We start from the raw sequence: 20,672 nt of genomic DNA, 5'->3' as shown, positions 1-20,672 counted from the left end.
ACGGACAAAAGAAGCTTTTGACTTTAGGCACTCTAACAAAAAATGTATATAAATAAGCACATGTTATACATATTATACACGCATGCTCGAACATATATATTTACAACTCCCACAAGTGTTCCCCTGTCCACTGGACTTTACCTCGGCTTCGTTTTTGATCGTATTCACTTGGTTGATGAGTTTACAGTAGGCCTGGAACAGAAGCAGCAGCTGGAAGTGCAGTTTGTACAACCTCCTACAAAGCTCCAACTCCTGGAAACAAGCAGTGTTAAGTGAGGTTAACCGAGGGGTCGTTTTTCAGATCTGACTAGAGCGCACACTTCCAGTGGAAGGGACATCGCAAACATGTTAAGATTGTCTTGGCATTTGTGCTTCTGCAGTAAGCAAGTTAATACGGAGTGAAGCTGCTGGGAGGCAGAGGGGAAGGTGCTTGGGGGCTGGCATTCAGATAACAAGGCTTGCTGCTGGTTACAAAATCCCTTTTTAGTAGGAAGCACATTTTTGCACTGGACAGACAGTGTCAGAAGGCGATATGTAGGATGCTTTGGAGGGGAGGACTCAATATAAATTTAAAACTCTCTCTTTAATTTGTTGATGGGAAGAATTTTCAGGTGCACAGGCCTTGATCTCACTGAGGTTCTCTATGCATCTTTCTACTGGCACAGAGTGAAACTGGGTGTCCTCTTACCAAAATGAAGGGGCTTTTTTTTTTTTTTTTTTTTTTTTTAATGAAACAAACCCTTCTTTAAGAAAACCACCAGGTGATCTTGTTCAAGTGAGACTACGAAACTGACATGTGCAGTTTAAAATTTAAAATGTAAGATGTCAGTTATAGGTGTAGAAAAAAAAAACCGCACAACTGCTAGTTGCATGTACATATTATAAAGGCTCACTGTTTCATTTTACAGGAATAACATGCCATGGATTAGGGCTCTGCAGAACTAAAGCACACACTACTTTTCAAAGTGGTCAATGACGAAACATTGCTGGGTCACAAGAGGACACATGGCAGATGGAAACCAGTTTGTCTTGCAAGGATAGGGGATCTATAAATCAAGACAGGCAACTTACTGCTAGAATTCCCATTTGCTAAGCAAGGTGATCGGGTCACAAAAAATACAAAGAGAAAAAAAGATCAAGAATTAGTATAAGAAATCATTGTAACTAAGGTTACAGATGCCCCGCGCAAACCGAAGAACACATATTTATACTCTGAAGAACATTTAATGAAGTCATTTCCAAACTGTTATTTTCTTTTTCAGATTTATTATATATGCAGTGTTCTGCCTACATGTACACTTGCAGGCCAGAAGGGGGCACCAGATCTCATTACAGATGGTAGTGAGCCACTATGTGGTTGCTGGGAATTGAACTGAGGACCTCTAGAAGAGCAGCTAGTGCTCTTAACCTCTGAGCTGTCTCTCCAGTCCCACAAACTGCTATTTTCTAGACACTTATTGTAATAACTAAGGGTGGGCTGTTTCCACTTTGGCAAATAGGATTAATTTGTGCTATAGTTTAGTTTTGTAATAAAAGCCACAAAGGGGAGGGGGGCTGGGAGCCCTAGCTGTTGCAAATGTTCATTGATCTAGGTTTTTTCTTGTCCCTCTCCCAACTGTAATAATGTTTCCATGAGTGCAGTGGGAAGCTTACTAAATGAATTTACCGTTATTACTTTAAGTCAAAGGATTGGCTGAATTAGCTCCTAATCTTACACAGGTAAATACTTATTTTACCCAGCAGCAGGCTCTCTGGTGTGGCTCATTCTAGGTGTTCCTACCTGTTAGTCTCTACTTAGATACCAGGCTGTGTGCCACAGGGCAGACCACCAAGAGCCAGTGTGATTTACAGCACACTTCAAAAGCCATTTGTGTGAGAAAGTCTAACCTAACTAGGTATGCATCAAGAAGAGATGATGTTTGTGAAAAGCCTTGGGATGGAGAAGAGTGACTGAATTAAAACAGACTGCTGGTGTGTAAACAGAGCTTCTAGAACCTGACTTTCTGGAGTTTCCTCTGAAGAGTTTTTTTTTTTTTTTTTGCTTTAAAACCACATTTATTCCCAACAGTTCAGAAAGGATTTGCTAAGCAAAGGTGAACTTTTAGCTCCACACAGCTGACCATGAATTATGCAAACAGTGGCCCAGTAACATTAGCAGAGCACAGTCCAAATGTCAGTTAGCACGAGGTTTTACTTCTAAGGCTTTATTTCATCTAGTTTATTTCAGGTGGGAATTCAAGTTTTAAATCCCTTTTCTTATTCCTGTTAGCATGCTAAGTGATTCCGCACATATATGCCAACGGTGTCTGTCGGTTTGGGCATACGCCAATAAAGCTTATTGTCACTACAGTTTCAGGCAATGGCACAGACTCTACAGCTCTGAATCACCAAAACTGGTCTTGAAGCACTGATGGCAGTTTTTGAGGGTGACACAGACTTGCGTCTTCATTAATTCAATAAAGTAAATATTTACTGAAGCTTGAATAGACTGACACATGGGCACAGGCAGCACAAGGCTGTGTACGGAGGGGAGATCCAAATCAGTGTTAAGTGTAATCTCCATTTTTCACTCAGCAGAACATCTCGAACTGTTAATGGAGTCTTGGAGAATATGGGGTTGTTGTAGATGTAGAAGGACTATAAGAAGCACTCAGCATCTCCCCCTAACTTTTATGATGCTGTAGGTATCAATTTTAGAGTCAACTTCCAAATTGTTTTATTTCTTTATTCATGATTTTAATTTTCCTTTAAAATAGGATAAAGCTTAGAACTACTTGTCTAGGTTTGAATCTTGGTTACTTATTAGATAAATTGGTCCCTCTGAACCTCATTCCCCTCATCTTCAAAATGGGAATAATGAAGGGACTGTTGGACTGAGTTTGCAAGGAAAGGATTATAAAATATGTATTGGCATAGTGCCCGAAAAGCTTAATAGTTAGACTTCCTCAAAACTTCATTCTTATATAACTTTGTGGGGGAGTTCAAATGTCTGGGTGTAGAAATGGCCGAGTTGTTGAAGGCTTTCTCCTAAGGTCTTAACATACTATTCCCTCCCTCCCGGGGGGAGGGAATGCATTATGGATGTGCCTTTCTCTAAGAAAATGTGCTGCTATTGCTTAAAACTAGAGGAAAACACAATGGACCCACAATTTCACATTTATAGTAATATGGATATAGAGCACATTGCTCTGGGGTTGGCTTTTCTCACCAGACAATAGATCCACAGAATACTAATGCACAACCATTATTTCCTCCTAAGAGGCAGATGTGACTAAATGCTGACTTGGGCTGTCTAGATATCCATCAAGCTTTTATCTACTTGGTGTTATTAGCTTCAGTCATAAGCTGGTTGTTCAGTTATTAAAGTGAAGTTTTCATTACTAAGCCAATATTTCATTGAACCCAACTTTGAAAGATGGTTCTGATAAACCAAAATGAAAAAGGCTTACAAACAGTCTTCCTAGGCATAGCAGGCGAGGACAACTGCAAGCAGACTTTGTTTTATAATGCCCAAAGTCATCACTCAGCAGAAAGAACACTTACTTGTGCACTGGTGCTTATCCTATATACATCTTCCTTGGTACCGAATGTTCTCTTACAATTCTCTAACCACTGTAGAAATAAGCAAGGGTAGATACATTTCAGTAGTCATCACATAATGAACAAACCAAATAATACTGCAAGTCTGTCTACAAAAAAACCTGAAGCTGAAAGGTTAGCACTGGCTGTAAGACACAATTTATCTCCACCTAAGGCCAATCATTCATACAGAGCAAACAAGGGATCAATGGATCAATACAACAAGATGCATACACTGAGTTTATTAACAAAGGTGTAATCTGTGTTCTTGGGACCCGAGGTGTCCCATATTGTAAGATTCTTCACTTTGTAGATTTTATTGGAAATCTTCACTGTCTTACCTGACCTTTGTGTCTAAATGTGAGATGCGGAAAATGATTCACTTTCCCTTTGGTCAATTTAATAAAGGCAACTTACAGGAAAAAAAAAAAAGTGAGCTAGGGCTGCCCGTTTTAATTAGCGAAACAGAAACCAAGATCCATCTAAATCCTGTTTCTATTTATTTTCTTTCTTTCTGGGTGGCAATAAATGACAAGCCTGCTGTCTCAGAGGCATTTTGGATACAGAAACCAAATGTGGGTTTTCTTTACCCAGGGGGCTATTCCTTACAGTCGATACTAATTTAAAATAAAGTGGCATTGTGAATGTGTAGAAAAATGGAGCCACAGAGTCCACAGGGTGAGCTGAGGGCTTCAGATGAAGCTCCTGGGCTTTGACAGTTGATGCTGCCAGTTCTGGCTGACTGGGTTTGTTTTTTGGGGTATGTGTTTTTAAAATGAAAATTATTAAGTAGTCAAATCAACCATGTAGACTGCTTCCTTTAAGAATACCAGCTCATTAAGTAGCTTCCTGGAAAACATCTTAGTGTTAGGTATTTAGTGTTCTGCAGGTAAAGAATTAAAATTAGGAATGGCAATTGCTTCAAAAACAATCTCTTTGCCCTTTTATTCCCTTTATCATAATTGCCCAGACTACACTGACCCTTGGGTTATTTTCTTGACAGCATCTTGGAATGGAAACATGAAACAAAACAAAAAACCATGCTAAACCTTTCTGGCTGGTGGCAGTCATTGTCAGAAGCCATCAACTGACATCTACCATGGAATTTAGGCATTCATCTCTGTTTATGCAACACCTTAAAATGCATATACAGTGAATTATAACAACTTGGTCAGTTTGTTCAAGTAAACTGGTAAAATGGAAGTTGATTATTTATTGCCTATTACAAAATATTTAACTGTTGCATACCCTATACCCTGTCTAGCATCCTAGGGACCACTAATGTAATTTCTGATCTTATCCTCAATAATACAGTCCCATGGCTGCACAGAAGCCGTCTAACAGCATATATAGATGCTGCAAGGTGAGGAGTGGGGGTGGGGATGGGTCTTTGAGAACCTCTACTTTTCCCAATTGCTCTCATGTTTTCTTTGCTCAAATGAAGGTGAAAGTTTAGCTATGGAGGAAGGTTCTGTTTTTAAGTGTGACAGAGCAGCTCATAGACAGCAAGCAATTGCCCAAGGACAGTGACAACATGGACATTCAGCCAGGGCCTCGGTAAAGTACTGGAGTGAGTGCTTCATCTGTCCCTCGCTGAGAGGGCAAATAGTGGTAGCTACAAGTTCATGCTCTAAGGTTTCTGTGGGCTGTGACAGACCAGCAGTTATCAGTGATATTAAGGCACCCAGTGCAGGAGATGGTGCTAGAAGAAAAACTCAATTTCTAGTCTCATGGTACTGGGGAGAGATGTTTAATCCTTCTAAGACTCTGAGGTCCTGGCTGTCTCATCTGACCCTGAACGTGTACCAAAAATACGAGTTGGGGCTGGGGGGGGGGTAAATCGTGGTGGTGGAGCCCTTACCCTAGCATACACAGGGCCCTATGAAAACAAATCCAACAGCTAAAAATACTCACTGATAGAAAAGGGAAAGGAAAACAGTGAGACTGTGGGTAAGAAGAGTTATTTTTCTCTCTTAGTGAATTTACTGAACAATCCTTCCCTCGGAATGCACCAGCAACTTTGTTGTAAATTATAGTGTCATAATGGGCCTCTTATTGGTGTCTGTCATATTCCACAGGACTGTCTACTCTTATGTAGGGAGTATATGCTTTGAAATGTTTACATGTCTGTGGCAAGAAGTAAAACTCACTGTTCCTTATGACGACTTTTTTTTTCTTAGAAAAGGGAAATAATACTTCAGGCTTCTCACACTATGTTGTCTTAGTGGCAAATATTAGCTCATATCTAGGTATGAAAAATGGCATAAATAATGTACAAACAACAAAGTCCTCAAAAGACTTCCTTACAGAGAATAAGCAGCGGGCCAGATATGAGTGGAAGGTGAGAGGTCACTGACCCTATGTTTGAGATGATTACACAATCACAAGCCAGTTGCATGTCCATGTATGTTCAGAATTTCTATTACTATGCTGTTGATTTTCAAATGCATTAATTCTATAGATGATATCTTTACAAAATTGGGTCTCTCTCTCTCGCTCGTGCGCACACATACACACACAAAAAATGAAACATGACTTGGTCCTCTGAATCATCTTTCATTTCCAATGGTAATGTCTGGAGTTTTTGTGTGAAGGACTAGCATGTTATTAGATTTATCTGTATGCATTTGCTGTTGCTTCATGAAAAGTAGTTAGCTGTTGCTGTAAAATCAACCACCCTAATGTGCAATGGTTAAAATAACAGTGAAAAGAAAAACTATTTGCCATGCATATAACCAATATCAGATAAATGTATGTGCTGTTTCTGGTTTGACAAGGACAAGCTATGATTCTCTGGTCGTCTGACCAGGGTCTCAAAGTTCCAAGCAGGCCTTACTCCTACATGTGGGCTCTTAGCTGGGATGCCTCTCTCTTCTTTTTTGTGGCCAGTCATCCCGTAGTAGGGTTTCCAGAATCCAAGTCTCCTGGAATTTCCCAAAGCATCTCATATGCTGATGAATTTGTTGTCAGAAGCAGACACTGTAGAAGGAAGACCTCTCCAGGCTTGTCCTGGGAGTACCAGTGTCTTGTGAATTCTGGTTAGAGTCACACAAGGCCATTCCAGACTGCAATGTGGGTGGTACTAAGCTGTGCTGGGAAGGAGTCCAAACCAGAGAGGCCTGGTTTACTGGGCTATTACAACCACGGTGACTAGGACAGGTAGTGAGTTCTAAAGACCCACAAGGCACATCCATAATGGGATAGAGTGATAACTCGCATTTAATTAAAGAGGAAGATTTCTGGTCATCAAAACATGCCTTAGTAGTGAAAATGATTGCCCCAGAAGGAAAAGTAACTCAATATATACATTCCATAAAAACTATGTGTGAAGGGCCAGTGAGGTGGCTCAGCGGGCATAGGCACTTGCTACCAAGCCTGACGACCTGAACTGGATCTCTAAGACCCACGGGTGGAAGGAAAGAAAAGACACTCAAGCATAGCATGCCCCTTCCTTGCCCACAACAATAAATAAAGCTTATATTTAAAATTAAGACCTCTTATAAATACCTGAGAAAAACAGCTTATTTACAGACATCCACAAGCTACCCTTATGAAGATATCTATGCAAATTATTAGTGATGAAGGAAATATAAATAAATAAGAATCTACTATATACCCACCAGAATGACAGAAACTACAAAAACCAGTATCAGGTCATGACCAAGGAATGAAGCAATGGAAAATTCATGTCCACCTGATAACAGTTGATTTTTAGTAAAACTGATAGACTCGCTCATACACATCCTACAACCTAGCAACTGTCTAGACAGCTCCTTGGCAGATGCATGGACATCAGCACGCAGACAGTATTTTTAGGGTGACCTGAATGTACCTGATAATTCCGAGCTGAAAGCTCTTTTCTTCCATCTCTCATTATTCTTTCAGACCAAACGTGGGCCCGCACTCTCCCAAGATAAGGAGAGAAAGCCTTGGTCAAGTATTTTCTTTCCCTGAAGTAATCTTCTGACCCCAAATTCAGTCAGGGTCCAACCAGGATCATTTCCCCAATCCCGTCAACTCTCCTTCTCTTTGGAAACTTACACAGTACTTGGCTTACAGATGCTTTGCTAGACCATTTGCCTGAGAAACATTGTGTCACCAACACTTTTGTTTTTACTCATAACTTAGGTGACAGATACTTTTACCATTCTGCATAGCTACAGCTTGAATGCCCCTTATCCAAAAACCTTGGGACTAGAGTGGTTTGGGTTTTGGAATATTTGCATATCAAGTTTGTTTTATCTATATTCACGAGTCTTAACTGTTCATAAACGAAGTCTGTATAGACTGGACCATCAGAAAGCAAAGGTGCCACTATACTAGCCACTTGGGGCACAATCTGGTCTGACAGTACTGTCAGTACTTCCGATAGTCATTTCTTAAGTCATATGAAGTTAGGTGTGGAATTTTCCCCTTCTGATATTGGGTTGGTACTTAAAAAGTTTCAGATTTAAAAGCATTTTGGGTTTCAGGCTTTTGGATCAGGGACACTCAACTTTATACTCACATGTACAACTTGTGCCACATATCTCTCTACCTAGAATATTTAAAAACCAGGTTTCACACTCAATTTAAAAGACACAGGTCTTTTAAATGTGAAAATACTTCTTATTAGTTTGTCTGGGAGAACATTTTTTCTCCCCCTTGTTTTTTGCATTTGTCAACTGCAAACACAATGGACTGACTTAGGGAACCCGGCCACTGTTTAAATGCCTGACTAGCATTGCATAACCACTTCCTAGCAGGCAACACCTGTAATCTACTCCAAGTGTGTGGTCTCCCCATTCAATACCATGGCGAACGCTGATGCTGTCACTCCAAACACCACCTCTTACCACTCCTGCCATGCTGACCACAACTGTGGTCTCTTACTGTGCTCTTAAGCTCCTTTCAAAAAGCCAAAGACAGGAAGTCTCCAGACAGAGAAACAGGATAGTGCTTCTCTGTCTGGAGACTTCTTAAGACCCACCATAAGGCCAGCGAGAGGGCCTGCTTGTGTGTCTAGGGTATACTGCATCCTGGTCAAAGTTTGTAGTGTCACAAAGCCAATGATGTTTGCATTCGGGGAAGACTGACCTGCTCTGCGGCTTCTTTCTTGGTGTTGTAGGTATCCAGATGTTCCTGCAGCTCTAAGACACTGAACTTGAGTGTCTCTAGCAAACCGCATGCCATCAGCTGTGGAAGCAGACAAACTGATCACCATCTTGAAAACTGGTTATTGGACACCCCTTGCTGGTGGACCACTGTACACCTCAAAGGTGCCATTCTTGGAACTTCTTGAACACTCAGCTTTCTAACCTATGAATACTTGCAGCCTGTCAGGGAAGCACAAGGGCTTTGGATATTTTGGGATGAGATGTCTACCATCTACCAATTTTTTTTCCAAGAACAGGAAGGAACACACACACATATCGAGAGGATGACCCTTCAGCTTACTCATGCTGAATTCTACATGCATAGGGAGAGGACAAGATCAGCGGAGTCTTGGAAAGCATTTCATACACTGGAATAGAATTATCTCTTTTTTAAAAGACAGTCTTACTGTGTAGTTCTGGCTGACCTAGAGCTAACTATGCACATTATAAGGCCTTGAACTCAGAAATCTCCTGAAAGTTGAAATTAATAGTATGTTCTACCATGACTGGATGGAATGGCATTTAACCCTGGTGGATCAGGGTTAAGATGTGAACCCTCACATTTCAGAATCGAGAACTGCTTATTTTTACAAAAGGCCAATAAATGAATGACATCATTCCAATGTAGTCGTCTTATTCATTATAGAGGTGGTTGGCTAGGAACTCATTATATATACTCCAGGCGGTCCTCAAACTCTCCATCCTTTCACCTCAGCCTCCCAAGTGCTGGGATTTCTAGATATGCAACATCATGCCTGGCTTACCGTTTCAGCATCTACGAAGACAGTAGGGCATTCGGAACATGTCATCATTACTTCCAATGAGCTTTTAAACTTGGTACTAATGCGCTGTAGACTCTCACCAAGAAAGCCCACTGCTTCATTAGTTATCTCTCCAAACCTCCTTTGAATTGTCTACAAAGAGCATGAGAAAAGTTTTAGTACTTTATAAAGGGCCTTTCCCCACTTTTATGTAAAGAAGCAAACCTCACAATTGAAATTGTTAATGACATACAGAAATAGCAGATCTATTGGGTCTCTTTATTTCTTTAGGCGGTATGTCAACAAACAGCTAATGTGGTTGGGTGAAATGACATACACCTGTGTTCCTGGCTATTTGGGGTGGTTATGTGGGAAAAATTGCTTGAGTCCAGACCTATAATGAGCGATGCCCATCGGCATGAACACAGTGGTCTCCCAGGAGCAGGGGGATCATCAGGTTGCCTGGAGAGAAGTCAAACCAGCTGGGTGTAGGACATGGCTAATGTGTACCTATCTACACATGTGTGTATAGTGCTGCTAAATGACAGGACTGGGGAAGTGGGAGGCACTGGGGAAGCTGCCACCATCCTAGGTAAGGAAGGAACACAAATGGAAAGAAAGGGCATAAGTACAGAAGGTCACTCATGAAGGAAACTGGAGGCTGGAGTGCACTGGGATATGCCAGTGGGAAGTGCTTGGCTGGCTTTCCCAAGGCATGCATTCAGGTTAGAGTAGGTGAAGAAAGATGGCGGATAGTTAACAGCAGTGGAATCTCTGTGCCTTCTTTCTCCTTCCCTACACAATGCTCAAAATGGTATCCACGTGCCATGGTGCGTATTTACTGAAAAGCATCCAGGACAGTGTTTGGCACAGGGTGGGTACTCAGTAAGTGGCAGTGCTTATTATTGCTGTTACCTAAGGGTGGAGAGTAACTCCACCTACTTGGTTCCCACAGGGCTCCAAGTGTCATTTAGCACCTCTTCCTACACATTTCGAACCTCCCTGTTAAAAGCTGGGAGGGCAGGTACAATAGTGTGCCTTTATTCCTCTGGTACCCAGGATGGTATCTAACACACTACAGAAAGTCAGAACTCATGTTAGAGTCTTGGTGACAATTTCACTGCAAGCTTTCCTATCTGCACTAGTAACTGGCTAACACACCAGGAGTACTACATTACATACAACGCTGCAAGTCACGGGAATGTTCCCTTTGTACAAACATGTGTCTTTAAAGAGAAGCAGTAGGAATACTACAGAGTAGGGAAGCCTAACTTTACCAGATTATTGGAATGTGCATTCAGGCACCTTAACCTCCACTGACCTGAAAGAGCCTTGAAAACACATGGAAAGTAAACACTGCACAAGATCCATCCGTGTCTGACAGCATCTGATTGACGTGGCAGCGCCAGGCTTCTTCCTCGTCCTCATAAGCCACTGGCTGAAACGCAGCTATGATAGCAGACAGAAAAGGTGTCGGGAGAGGTGACGTCTGCACTTCTGGAAAACCGTCTTGTTCATCTTCCTCTTGACTGTGGACATAAAATCCACAGTAGTCAACACACTATCTTAAGAGAACCCCCACAGTGCCTTATACCAGCCAATGGAAACTACTCTTATTCACATACATACATAGATGTTGAGAATGCAGCCTGAATGCCCTAGGATGGAACAAGTAGAGTTCCTACTTCAGAACTCTTTAAGCAATTATCTTAGCTCAAGCCTATAGTATGTTACTGCTGGATTAACACCAGTTACGCCTACAAATATGGATTAGGGCACTGCACGGGAAGCAGAAGCCAATGACTCACGCTCTATAGAAGGTTATCGGTGGTCTTGACACTGAACGGTTCATATTACAAGGTGGCAACCTTACACCTTAAACTCCAGGAACATCAAAGAAAAGAGGGTGGAAAGACTTTAGGAGCCAGAGACCAGGACACCTACTGCTAGATAGTATCTTCTAGACTTGACAGGGAAACTGCTCCTATGAGACCTAAACAGGAAGGCTGCCTAACACCTCACATACCACCACACAAGGCCCCACCCCTCGATAAAGAGCTACAGGCAAGCAATAGCTGATGACATAGAGAAGAGCCATCTCTTCAGAGACAAGCCCCTAGAGGATGTCTGACACCAAATTCTCAGCCCTAAACAAAACATGTATATATAAAAGCAGCATTAAATTGACTCTCAGGTGGTGTGTGTGTGTGTGTGTGTAACAATGATGAAGAATAGGTCATGAATACAGAGGATGTTGGGGAAGGGGGCAAACAGTTGAAGGATGAAGAGGTTAAGAAACAAATCATGAACACACAGATAGTATTCATGTATGAAAAATGAACATTTCTAACTAAGAAAGAGACCTGAGCATATCAAAATACTCATCTGAAGTAAAAACCTACTTTACCTTAACAAAGCTTTTTTTTTTTTTTTTAAATCATGGAAGTGACTTTTTTTTTTTTTTTCTTCCGACACAGGATTTCTCTGTGACTTTGGAAGCTGTCCCGGAACTTGCTCTGTAGATCAGGCTAGCCTTGAACTCACAAAGATCCACCTGCCTCTGCCTCCTGAGTGCTGGGATTAAAGGTGTGAGCCACCACCCCCTGGCGGAAGTGACTGATTTTAATAAGATGTGCTGTACCCTAGACCGTGAATAGACATGCAATGTTCTATTCAGTTATAGAAAAGGACCAAAGTAAATTACTTTGCTTTAGCCTTGGAGAATGCCAGACACCTGGCTATTTCCCCTGCAGCATCTTTGTCAAGCCTAAACCTGTGTGGGACAGCACAGGCCTTACAGTCAGATCAGAACAGTCACAAAGGTGTGCTGAAGGGGAATATTTGCATATGCACTTTCTTTTCAAATACAGGCAAGCATTCCATTTGTACTGAGAGTTAAAAAATCCAATACATTATATGTTATGACTCTTTTGCTACATTAAGCATGATGCTTTTGTTTTCCTGTAAAACTGAAATATTAGTAGTCAAGAATACCAACTGTGCAATGGAGAAATGAATACACTGATAGAATACATGAAGTTAGATACTTTTATCAAGAACCTTATGGTGAACCACAAGTAGTCACAAAAGGTAGACATTAATTTAGATCATAAAACTGTTTGGTGTACAAACTTACTAAGAGCCACAAGAATCTCCTTTAAGAACTTATGTAATAATTACTCTACTCAACCCAAAAATGAAGAGAAGTCTTGCTTGGGAATTCTTCACGCTTTGATGATACATGTTGAATGTGCAGAACGTAAACATCTGAAGGAAACAGTGTGTCATACTTCAGTACCATGATGTGGCAGCTCAGGCTTCCTACAATAATCTGACTCAACATCTGACCCCTGACAGATAAGAATTTTTGGATACATTTTAGGTTTATTTTGGTAATCCAGAAATTCATTCTACTATTGATTTTAACACTTGGCGGTTTGGTATTCTGCCCAAACAGGCATGAGGTATGCTTCTAACATGGTGTGTTAGGGATGGGATGTTTTTTATTTTATATGGATACTAAGAGAAGAAAAAGAAAGAACAAAACAGATTATGTCTTATCTTTAAAAACGAAGAGAGTATGATTATAGACTAAATACCAATTAATCAAAGTTCATAGTCAGGAATGGGCGAGGGGCGCACTTGGGAAGGGGTAGGGGTGAAGCAGAGACTACCTGTGTGACCATGCTCACCTAGACAACCCAGAGAAATCAGCCTCTTCCTCCTCACATCGTTCATCCAGCTCTTTCAAAGCCAAGGTGACATCCTCTTCGCAGATGGACTCTGGGTAGCTTTCAGGGGCCAGAGGTTCCGGCATGTCAGTTTCTTCTAAATCAAGAATTCCTGCACACATTAGCTGGTCCTGTTGGTCTTGAATGTTGTATGACCCTTCATCTTCAAAGGCTGTAACATGTTCCTCCTTTAATACTGAACTTGAATCCTGTGAAATAATTGAAGCTTTAGCAGATTTTACCACCACCAAAAGAAGTTCATCAACACAACTAAGGACGACTGCCAAGTTCCAAAGCTCCGTTTAAATTGTCTAGTCTGTACAGTTTTTGAATTGTGAATATACACAATTGTCTTTTTAAATGATCATACTAATGAACCCAGGGCCTCACATATGTGGCAAGCAATTTACTACTGACTCAAATCCCCAGTCCTAGAATCTAAAAAAATTACAGCATATAGTCAGTGTTCTATGAATACACTAAATGAATTTTCTTGTGTACAGGACTTGGATGTTGATCAGCATCTATGCTCTTTGCTAAAATACCTTCTCTCATATACATTATATGCCTATACAAGAAAACCTGACATTATCACTAGTCCCTCTTATTTGATTTGCCTATTGTTCCTTTCATTTTACCACAACACAGTAAACTCTGTCTATCTGTAGGGAGGTGGCTCAAGATCGAATCCATTGATGTTAGAGTATGGCCTGCCCACAGGTCATAAAGACACTCAACCCAAACTGTGTTCATGTTCCTGGTATCTGTAATATGGAGAGCTGGCTTCAGGTAATAAGCCAATAGCTCATTGCAGCTTTGAGATCCAATAAAGCCTCATGGCTAAGAGAGTTCAATCAACGATTAGAAAACTTTAGGTTGTTAGCTTTGAATTTAAATGAATTACAAGCACATTTACTAAACAAGAATGGCTGTGTGTCCCTAACCCTCAGCCAACGAATAATAAAGAAAATACAAAAGAAAAACATGGGGTTGGAGATATTGCTCAGTGGTTAAGAGCATTGGCTGCCCTTCCAAAAGTCCCGAGTTCATTGCCCAGCAACCATATGGTGGCTCACAACTACTTGTAATGAGATCTGGTGCCCTCCTCTGGCCTACAGGCATGCATGTAGGTAGAACACTGTATACATAATAAAATAAATGTTATGTTTTGTCTTTTTTTTTTTTTTAAAAAAAGGAAAGAAAAACACATTCACCGTATATATTGTAAGGTGTCAATATGCATTTCTAACTTGCATGGATAATAGTCTGATCAGTCTGGGTTTTAACTAATGGTAGCACGGGTTTAAAAGCCAAGATGAACTTTTTTTTAGTATTAGACCTTTGTTACTTTACATTTGTAGTAGTTTTTAATCTTTCTTTTAGGACTTAAAAATGGAATTTTTCCTACAAAATGTGAAAAGCAAGCAGAAGTTATAAGTTCCAGATTAGCCTGAGTCCTGGTTGACTCTTCTGAAAAGAATTTTGAGTACATTCTAGACAGGTGCTCTGCTACAGATGAATTCTCAATTACGAGTCTGCAATCTTGTAATGGGCTTGGCTAATATGTAAATGGAAACAGCATGCACTGGCATGTAGAATGCAGATGGCAAAATTGGCATCCACATACAAATGTCTGCTGGTACCAACCAGCACGGCAGCCGAGTCAACTCAGACTTAGAGAAAGGTGGCTAGGGATGGTATTCCCAGGAAAGACACCAGAAGCTCTCAAAGGCTGAGGAATATGGCAGAGGCACAGGAAGTAAGTACACCGAGGAACCACGGATCTGGATGTGGTGAGCAGTGCACCTTGACCTCATAGAGTAGGACCTAAGTTATCCTGGTGGAACATATTCAATACAACTGCAGGTTCTGCCTGAAGTTCAGTTTTAAAGACTTAACTAGGGAAGAAGCAGACCTAGTAGTTACCTGGAAAGATAATTATTATCTAACACTGCTAGACATGTCCTTACGTCTACACTTTTCTTGCTATCATTTTTTTCTTCCCATATTAATTTGAGTGTACTGTGTTACAAGCCCAAACATGGCAGCACAAAGCCCCACTTTGCATTAGTGTGCACCTGTATTTGGCTATTGATGGCTATTATAATTTCTAAATGATATTTTATTGGAAAGTAGTATTATTCAATATACGGTGAAAATCAATAACAGTCTCCCCCCCCCCAATTTCATTAAGTAGATGGATTTCATTGTTTATATGCTGATTACAAAAACCAAATTTCCTTGAACTCCACAGTCTCACAATAACACACACACACAATAACATACACACACACGTATTTTGTTACACTTAAAGGTTCATTCTCTATGTGTGAAACTTTCTGTGGTTCATGACTGAAGGGTTCTTTTATGAAACCAAGTGAAGACTTCATGCCTTGGGATCAGAGAAGAAGTTATTTTTTTAGAAGATTACTTTCGTTATTTTTAACTGTGGAAGTGTTTGTGTGCATGTACACGTGAGAGATATTAGATCTCCCAGAGCTGAAGTTGCTGATGGTTGTGGACTGTTAGCCATGGTTGTCTGGAACTGAACTCAGGGCCTCCGAAAGAGCACCTGGTGCTTACAACTGTGGAGCCATCTTTCCAGCCAGGAGGGAGCCGATTATAGTCAAAGAGAAGCTACAAAGTTGCTGCTAGGATAGGCTCCTTGTGGTGGTTTGAGTGAGAACTAGAGTTTTAATATTTTGGTGTTTTCCCATGTTTCTCTATTAGAAAACAATTTTGGAACATCAGACACTGTATTGGAGACACGGGGAAGAATGGGTTATGGCAGCCCAGCCAACAGGTGCAGTGTCGTTTGGAGGAGCTATTCTTTTGCTGACAGTTTTAACAAAAGCTTGTTTATAAATAAAACGATACTGTCTTAAAATAGCCCTTTCATTCTCATCCTTCAGCAGCACAAAGTGTACAGTGAGAATGAACCCCTTATTAAAAAGGGAAGAGAAAGGGTAAATTGAAGTGCTTTTTCTCTGGTAGAGAAGATGCCCCCAGGGACTTTTCAGTGCTCGGGAAGAAAGTCCATTAGTCCATTGTATGTGGTCAGGTAAAGCTAGGCTCTGGATGGTTTTTAATTGGAATCCTCAGGCAGTTGAGGCAGTGAGCTCCAGGCCAGCCTAGGCTACGCAGTAAGACTCCATCTCCAAAAGTCTAAATCAAAACCCCAAACCCAAACCAAAACAGCCAAGAAACAGACAGAGATCCCATATATGAAAGTGGGATTACTCTGAGGCTTCCTCTCACAGGCTAACTTTCTCATCATTCAGATCCACGTTACTGTTAAATTTCTGGAGAAGATTTAATACAATGGCCATTTTCTCACATTTTTAAAATTTGGTTTTTGCCTGCTTGTTTTCTGCCTGTCACTCCTGTTAGGATTAAGTTCCATGCCACCAGTTGTCTGCTTTATACCCCCAGATCCTTGAATAGTGACTAGCACAGGGGCTCAACAGCACTTGGGGGCTGAGGCATGAGGAGTGCCAGGAATTCAGAAACTACTGGGCTGCAGAGTAGGACCCTGCCTAAAAAAGGAAGAAATGAAGGAATGCATGCTCGCCTATGCTGCGGCTTCATCGAGGGCTCCAATACACTGCTCATCTTGACATAGGTATTGCTATGCTTTGGGACCATGGTGAACAGATTTGCTTGGTGTATGCTTCTGCCATGGTTACCAACCACAGGCCAATCTGTCAGGACTAAAAGCACCAAACTGACCCAAGAGGCCTTTCCTTCTAAGCTGATATTCCAGCTTAGGTGATAATCAGCGGAGTCACATCCTGAAAGGAACACCCATCCCTCTGATCTCCTGCTCTCTAAGTCTTGGGAATGGGGCTCCCTGCCACCACACACATCTGACCCTCTTCAGTTCTCATTTCCCTCTTCTTCCACACACTATTCTCCAGGGTACAGAACTCTCTGCAGTTATCTGAACTTACCTTATTAGTTTACATGGCACCTCTCTATCTGGGAGCCCCAAGTACCCTGAAACCTGTCCTTTATCCCTGTCACCACAAAAAAGCAGTTTATTCCTCTCTGGATTTCCATAAGTCCTTCAACATATTGAGTTCCTCTCTCTCGCACGCGCGCGCACACACACACACACACACACACACGCGCGCGCACGCATGCACGTGCGTGTTGCAAATGTCTTTTCAATCTTCCTTAATGTAGAAAGTAAAAATCATCTCTTTTCTTCTTAGCCTCTTGCTGAAACTCTGTAGCCTACTGAAATCACACGGAATACTTGATTTAGCATTTATATTTTCATTCTATTAGTATTCTGAAGACCTGTGATCAGGAAGCCAAAATGCCTCCATTGCAAAATATATCTGCTCACTGTTAAAGAGGGTGGAGACATGTCCAATTCTCCAATTATCAAGAGTGTGTGACTTTGCTTTACAGAACTAATACAACCTAATAACCTCATTAGTTGAGGTCTAGTAACTACATTAATAGTTAATATTATTACTATTACTACATTAACAGTAACTAATATTAACAATTAATAGACAAAAATGCACCAGTTTTTAATACTTACCTAGTAAAGAGCATGTTTCACAGAGCTACAGTAGTAATGACATTTTAAAAAAGTATCCATAATCATCTTAAAAAAAAAAAAGCAATAACAACACTAAGACAATAAATACTTACTTATTTTGGTCAGTCATTAGCTTGGAATCTGGCTTACTTCTTATAGGCCTTTCCAAAAATCATAATACTAGTGGTTCCAAAGTCTTTTGATAAGGTTCATGGAACCAGCTGCTAACACAGCTAGCCTGAGGTCCTAACCCAGTCACAGCACCAATCACAGAAAACCCATATAAAGCAAAAGGGAAGGGCAGGGACAACAGAAGCAGCCCTTCACAGAGACACAGTGCCCCAGGCAATGCCTGCTGTTCCCAGAGAAGTGTTTGCACAGGACCAAGTCACACTCTGCAATGCAAAATGTTCATTGACACACTTGACATTATTTTTAACCTGCAGGCTGTTTCCAACATGTCAACTTTTTTTTTTAAAGGAAAAAACAAACAAACAAACAAACAAACAAAAAACTAGAAAACAACCAACCAGGACTGACAGTTTTGTTTAAAAACAACCCAACAGGTTAGAAATACTAAACAAATCAAATAATTAGCGCACGTCGGCTGAAAACTCTTTGGGAAGAAAAGCAAGGGATGTGGCAGGGTTCGGAAGGGAGCCTAGATTGGCCATGCACCAGCCCCATGTCTCCCCACCTCAGGCAGCTGGCTGCTAGCATTATCTAGACAGGCCTCCAAACTGGGGGGCTCATCTCTGATCCTCAGTGCATCATCTGCTGTGTTGCTGCTGGATGAGTCCTGAGACTGAAGCAGGTCCTGGTGCCCCGGCATCAAGCCATCCGCCATACCGTCACTGTTTAGCTGGGAAGGAGGGGAAATCTGGCTGTTAGCAGCGATAGCCACAAGAAACGGCATGCATCACCAGATATTTTATGGGCTCAGTTATAAAGAGCCACTTACTCTGCAGAACTGTATTAACCCTGCTTGCCTCGTGTGGTTAAGTGAGAATTATGGAGACTAGTACATGTAAAATACCTTGGAGAGCCTGGTGAGTGGTGAGTACTCAGCCATCACTTAACACACAAAATGATTGTGGGGGACACTGGAAAGACTTATTTGTATAATAATGAGATGTCAAAACAGCAGAGAAGACTTGAAGCTGACCACAGACAACTTGACATTCTGCTTGAAGCCCAATCAGTGCAATATTATTACAAGGGCTTCACCCACACAGACAGTGTAGAGCATCTGGACTCTGCTAAAAGGGAGACAGGCTGAGTTTAGCATGGCAAAGTCCTTCTTATAAGAGTTGGGTAACACTGAACACTATGGATGCTTCTGAATGATACGTGCCATGATGCTATCCTCCACGCTTCTGTCTCCAAGTTCCAACTTTACTATGCCTACAGATTCAGTCTGCTGCACAACCCACATGTTTCTGAATGAAGAGATGTGCCTTGTAGCCTGATTCATGTATACAAATTAATTGGCCACATTGGCCTTGGGATGGGAGCCAGACTGTCACATAACTAACTTTTGCACCCCCCACCTCCCAGTTATTTAAGAGTTAGTGTTGGGGGATGGAGAGATGGAGTGCCGAGGTTAACTGCACTGGCTGTTCTCTCACAGGTCTTAAGTTCAATTCCCAGCAACCTCACCTACAATGAGAGCCGATACCCTCTTCTGGCATGCAGGCTTACTTGCAGGCAGAACACTGTATACATAATAAATAAATAAATCTTAAAAAGGTAGTGCAAGTGCCCACAGAGCCTGGACAAGGGCTTGAGGTCCCCTGGAACTGGAGTGGTTGTTATGAGCTGCTGCTTCATGTGGATGCTGGGAACCAAACCCAAGTCCCCTTAAGACTTAACTGCTGAGCCATTATTCTGGTCTTCTGAGTTAATTTTGAAAGAGACCAACATTGTGCTCAGACTGCACATTACATTCAAATATGACTTTTACACTCTGGGAAAGAAAAGCAGCTATGCACTAAGAGTTGGTAGTGCTCTAACCCATGCTAAAAATGTGTGCCATTCAAAAGGAGTCCATAAAAGGGCTCACAACACTTCACTCTAACTAGCAGAGGATTTGTTGTGTTATGTAGTTGCTGCAGGGGTACACAGGTAACTTTGTAAGTTTGATTTTTGTCATGAGGAGCAGAACACTTATTGTGGGGTGTGCATCTTGTACATAATGAAATGGCAGTCGGAAGGCATATGAATACCTGTTTGTTTTTTGTTTTTCTTCTTTTTTTAAATCTGCAGCTAAGAGTTAGTTGAGCCCCCTCTACTTCATGGAAAGGTAATTACCATCTGTGTACGTGACAGGATCTGGCTTGCCGTGAGGGCAGCTTCTTCCTCCGAGGACTCATCTGTATCCTCCTGGTTCGTCAGTGTCAAGCTTGGGGTACTGCTAGAACAGGGGTACTCCTGGAGGGATGGCGTGTCTCCTTTGTCAATACTGTCCAGGGAGCGCCGGCGGACTCCCCAGTTGAAATTGTCCATACTCTCCCCCTGGAAAAGCAAGACACGATTTCTGAGGACTCAGCCACACACTTATGGGTGCTGCAGAAGTTATGACATCTGGAAACATACACCAGGGTGGAAAATTACTGAATTCATCATCCAAAGCAGCATTTCAATCAGCCCGCTTCTTCAACGTTTAACCCGTCATCAAATAGTTATATTTTTAGAGATTAAAATTATTTGGTCATTTTTTTACAAAATCATTTTCTTGAGAATCCATCTTGTACTAGTGGGGGACCGACTAGATCTACAATCTAGGTCATCTCTATTCTAATACACAGACACGAATCAGACCACACAGAGGACAGATATAGCACAGGTGACAATAAAGACACCATCCACACAACACCAGGCTGCAACTTACCTGCAGTTCCTGGTTAGCAAAAAG

At 41.4% G+C, this 20,672-nt stretch overlaps 1 protein-coding gene across 7 annotated transcripts in view; it reads right to left on the bottom strand.

The window, feature by feature from the left end:
- The window catches only part of Fryl (FRY like transcription coactivator), a 228,747-nt gene that overhangs the window by 1,410 nt on the left and 206,665 nt on the right, over nt 1-20,672 (bottom strand). For 5 of the 7 annotated variants that reach the window (XM_051198380.1, XM_051198377.1, XM_051198378.1 and 2 more), the window contains 9 exons: nt 20,069-20,272; nt 18,456-18,620; nt 13,168-13,415; nt 10,797-11,004; nt 9,479-9,628; nt 8,656-8,754; nt 3,544-3,612; nt 1,072-1,089; nt 142-252 (listed from right to left, as the gene is read on the bottom strand). In XM_051198380.1, the coding sequence (XP_051054337.1) occupies nt 142-252; nt 1,072-1,089; nt 3,544-3,612; nt 8,656-8,754; nt 9,479-9,628; nt 10,797-11,004; nt 13,168-13,415; nt 18,456-18,620; nt 20,069-20,272 (1,272 nt within the window). The remainder of the gene's footprint in view (nt 1-141; nt 253-1,071; nt 1,090-3,543; nt 3,613-8,655; nt 8,755-9,478; nt 9,629-10,796; nt 11,005-13,167; nt 13,416-18,455; nt 18,621-20,068; nt 20,273-20,672) is intronic. The other 2 variants (XM_051198379.1, XM_051198382.1) reach the window with 1 other exon arrangement.

Source organism: Phodopus roborovskii, unplaced genomic scaffold (genome assembly GCF_943737965.1).
Source record: "Phodopus roborovskii unplaced genomic scaffold, PHOROB, whole genome shotgun sequence".
NCBI lineage: Eukaryota > Metazoa > Chordata > Mammalia > Rodentia > Cricetidae > Phodopus > Phodopus roborovskii.
The sequence above is the reverse complement of the archived record's forward strand: the minus strand, read 5'-3'. Positions and strand labels throughout refer to the sequence as shown.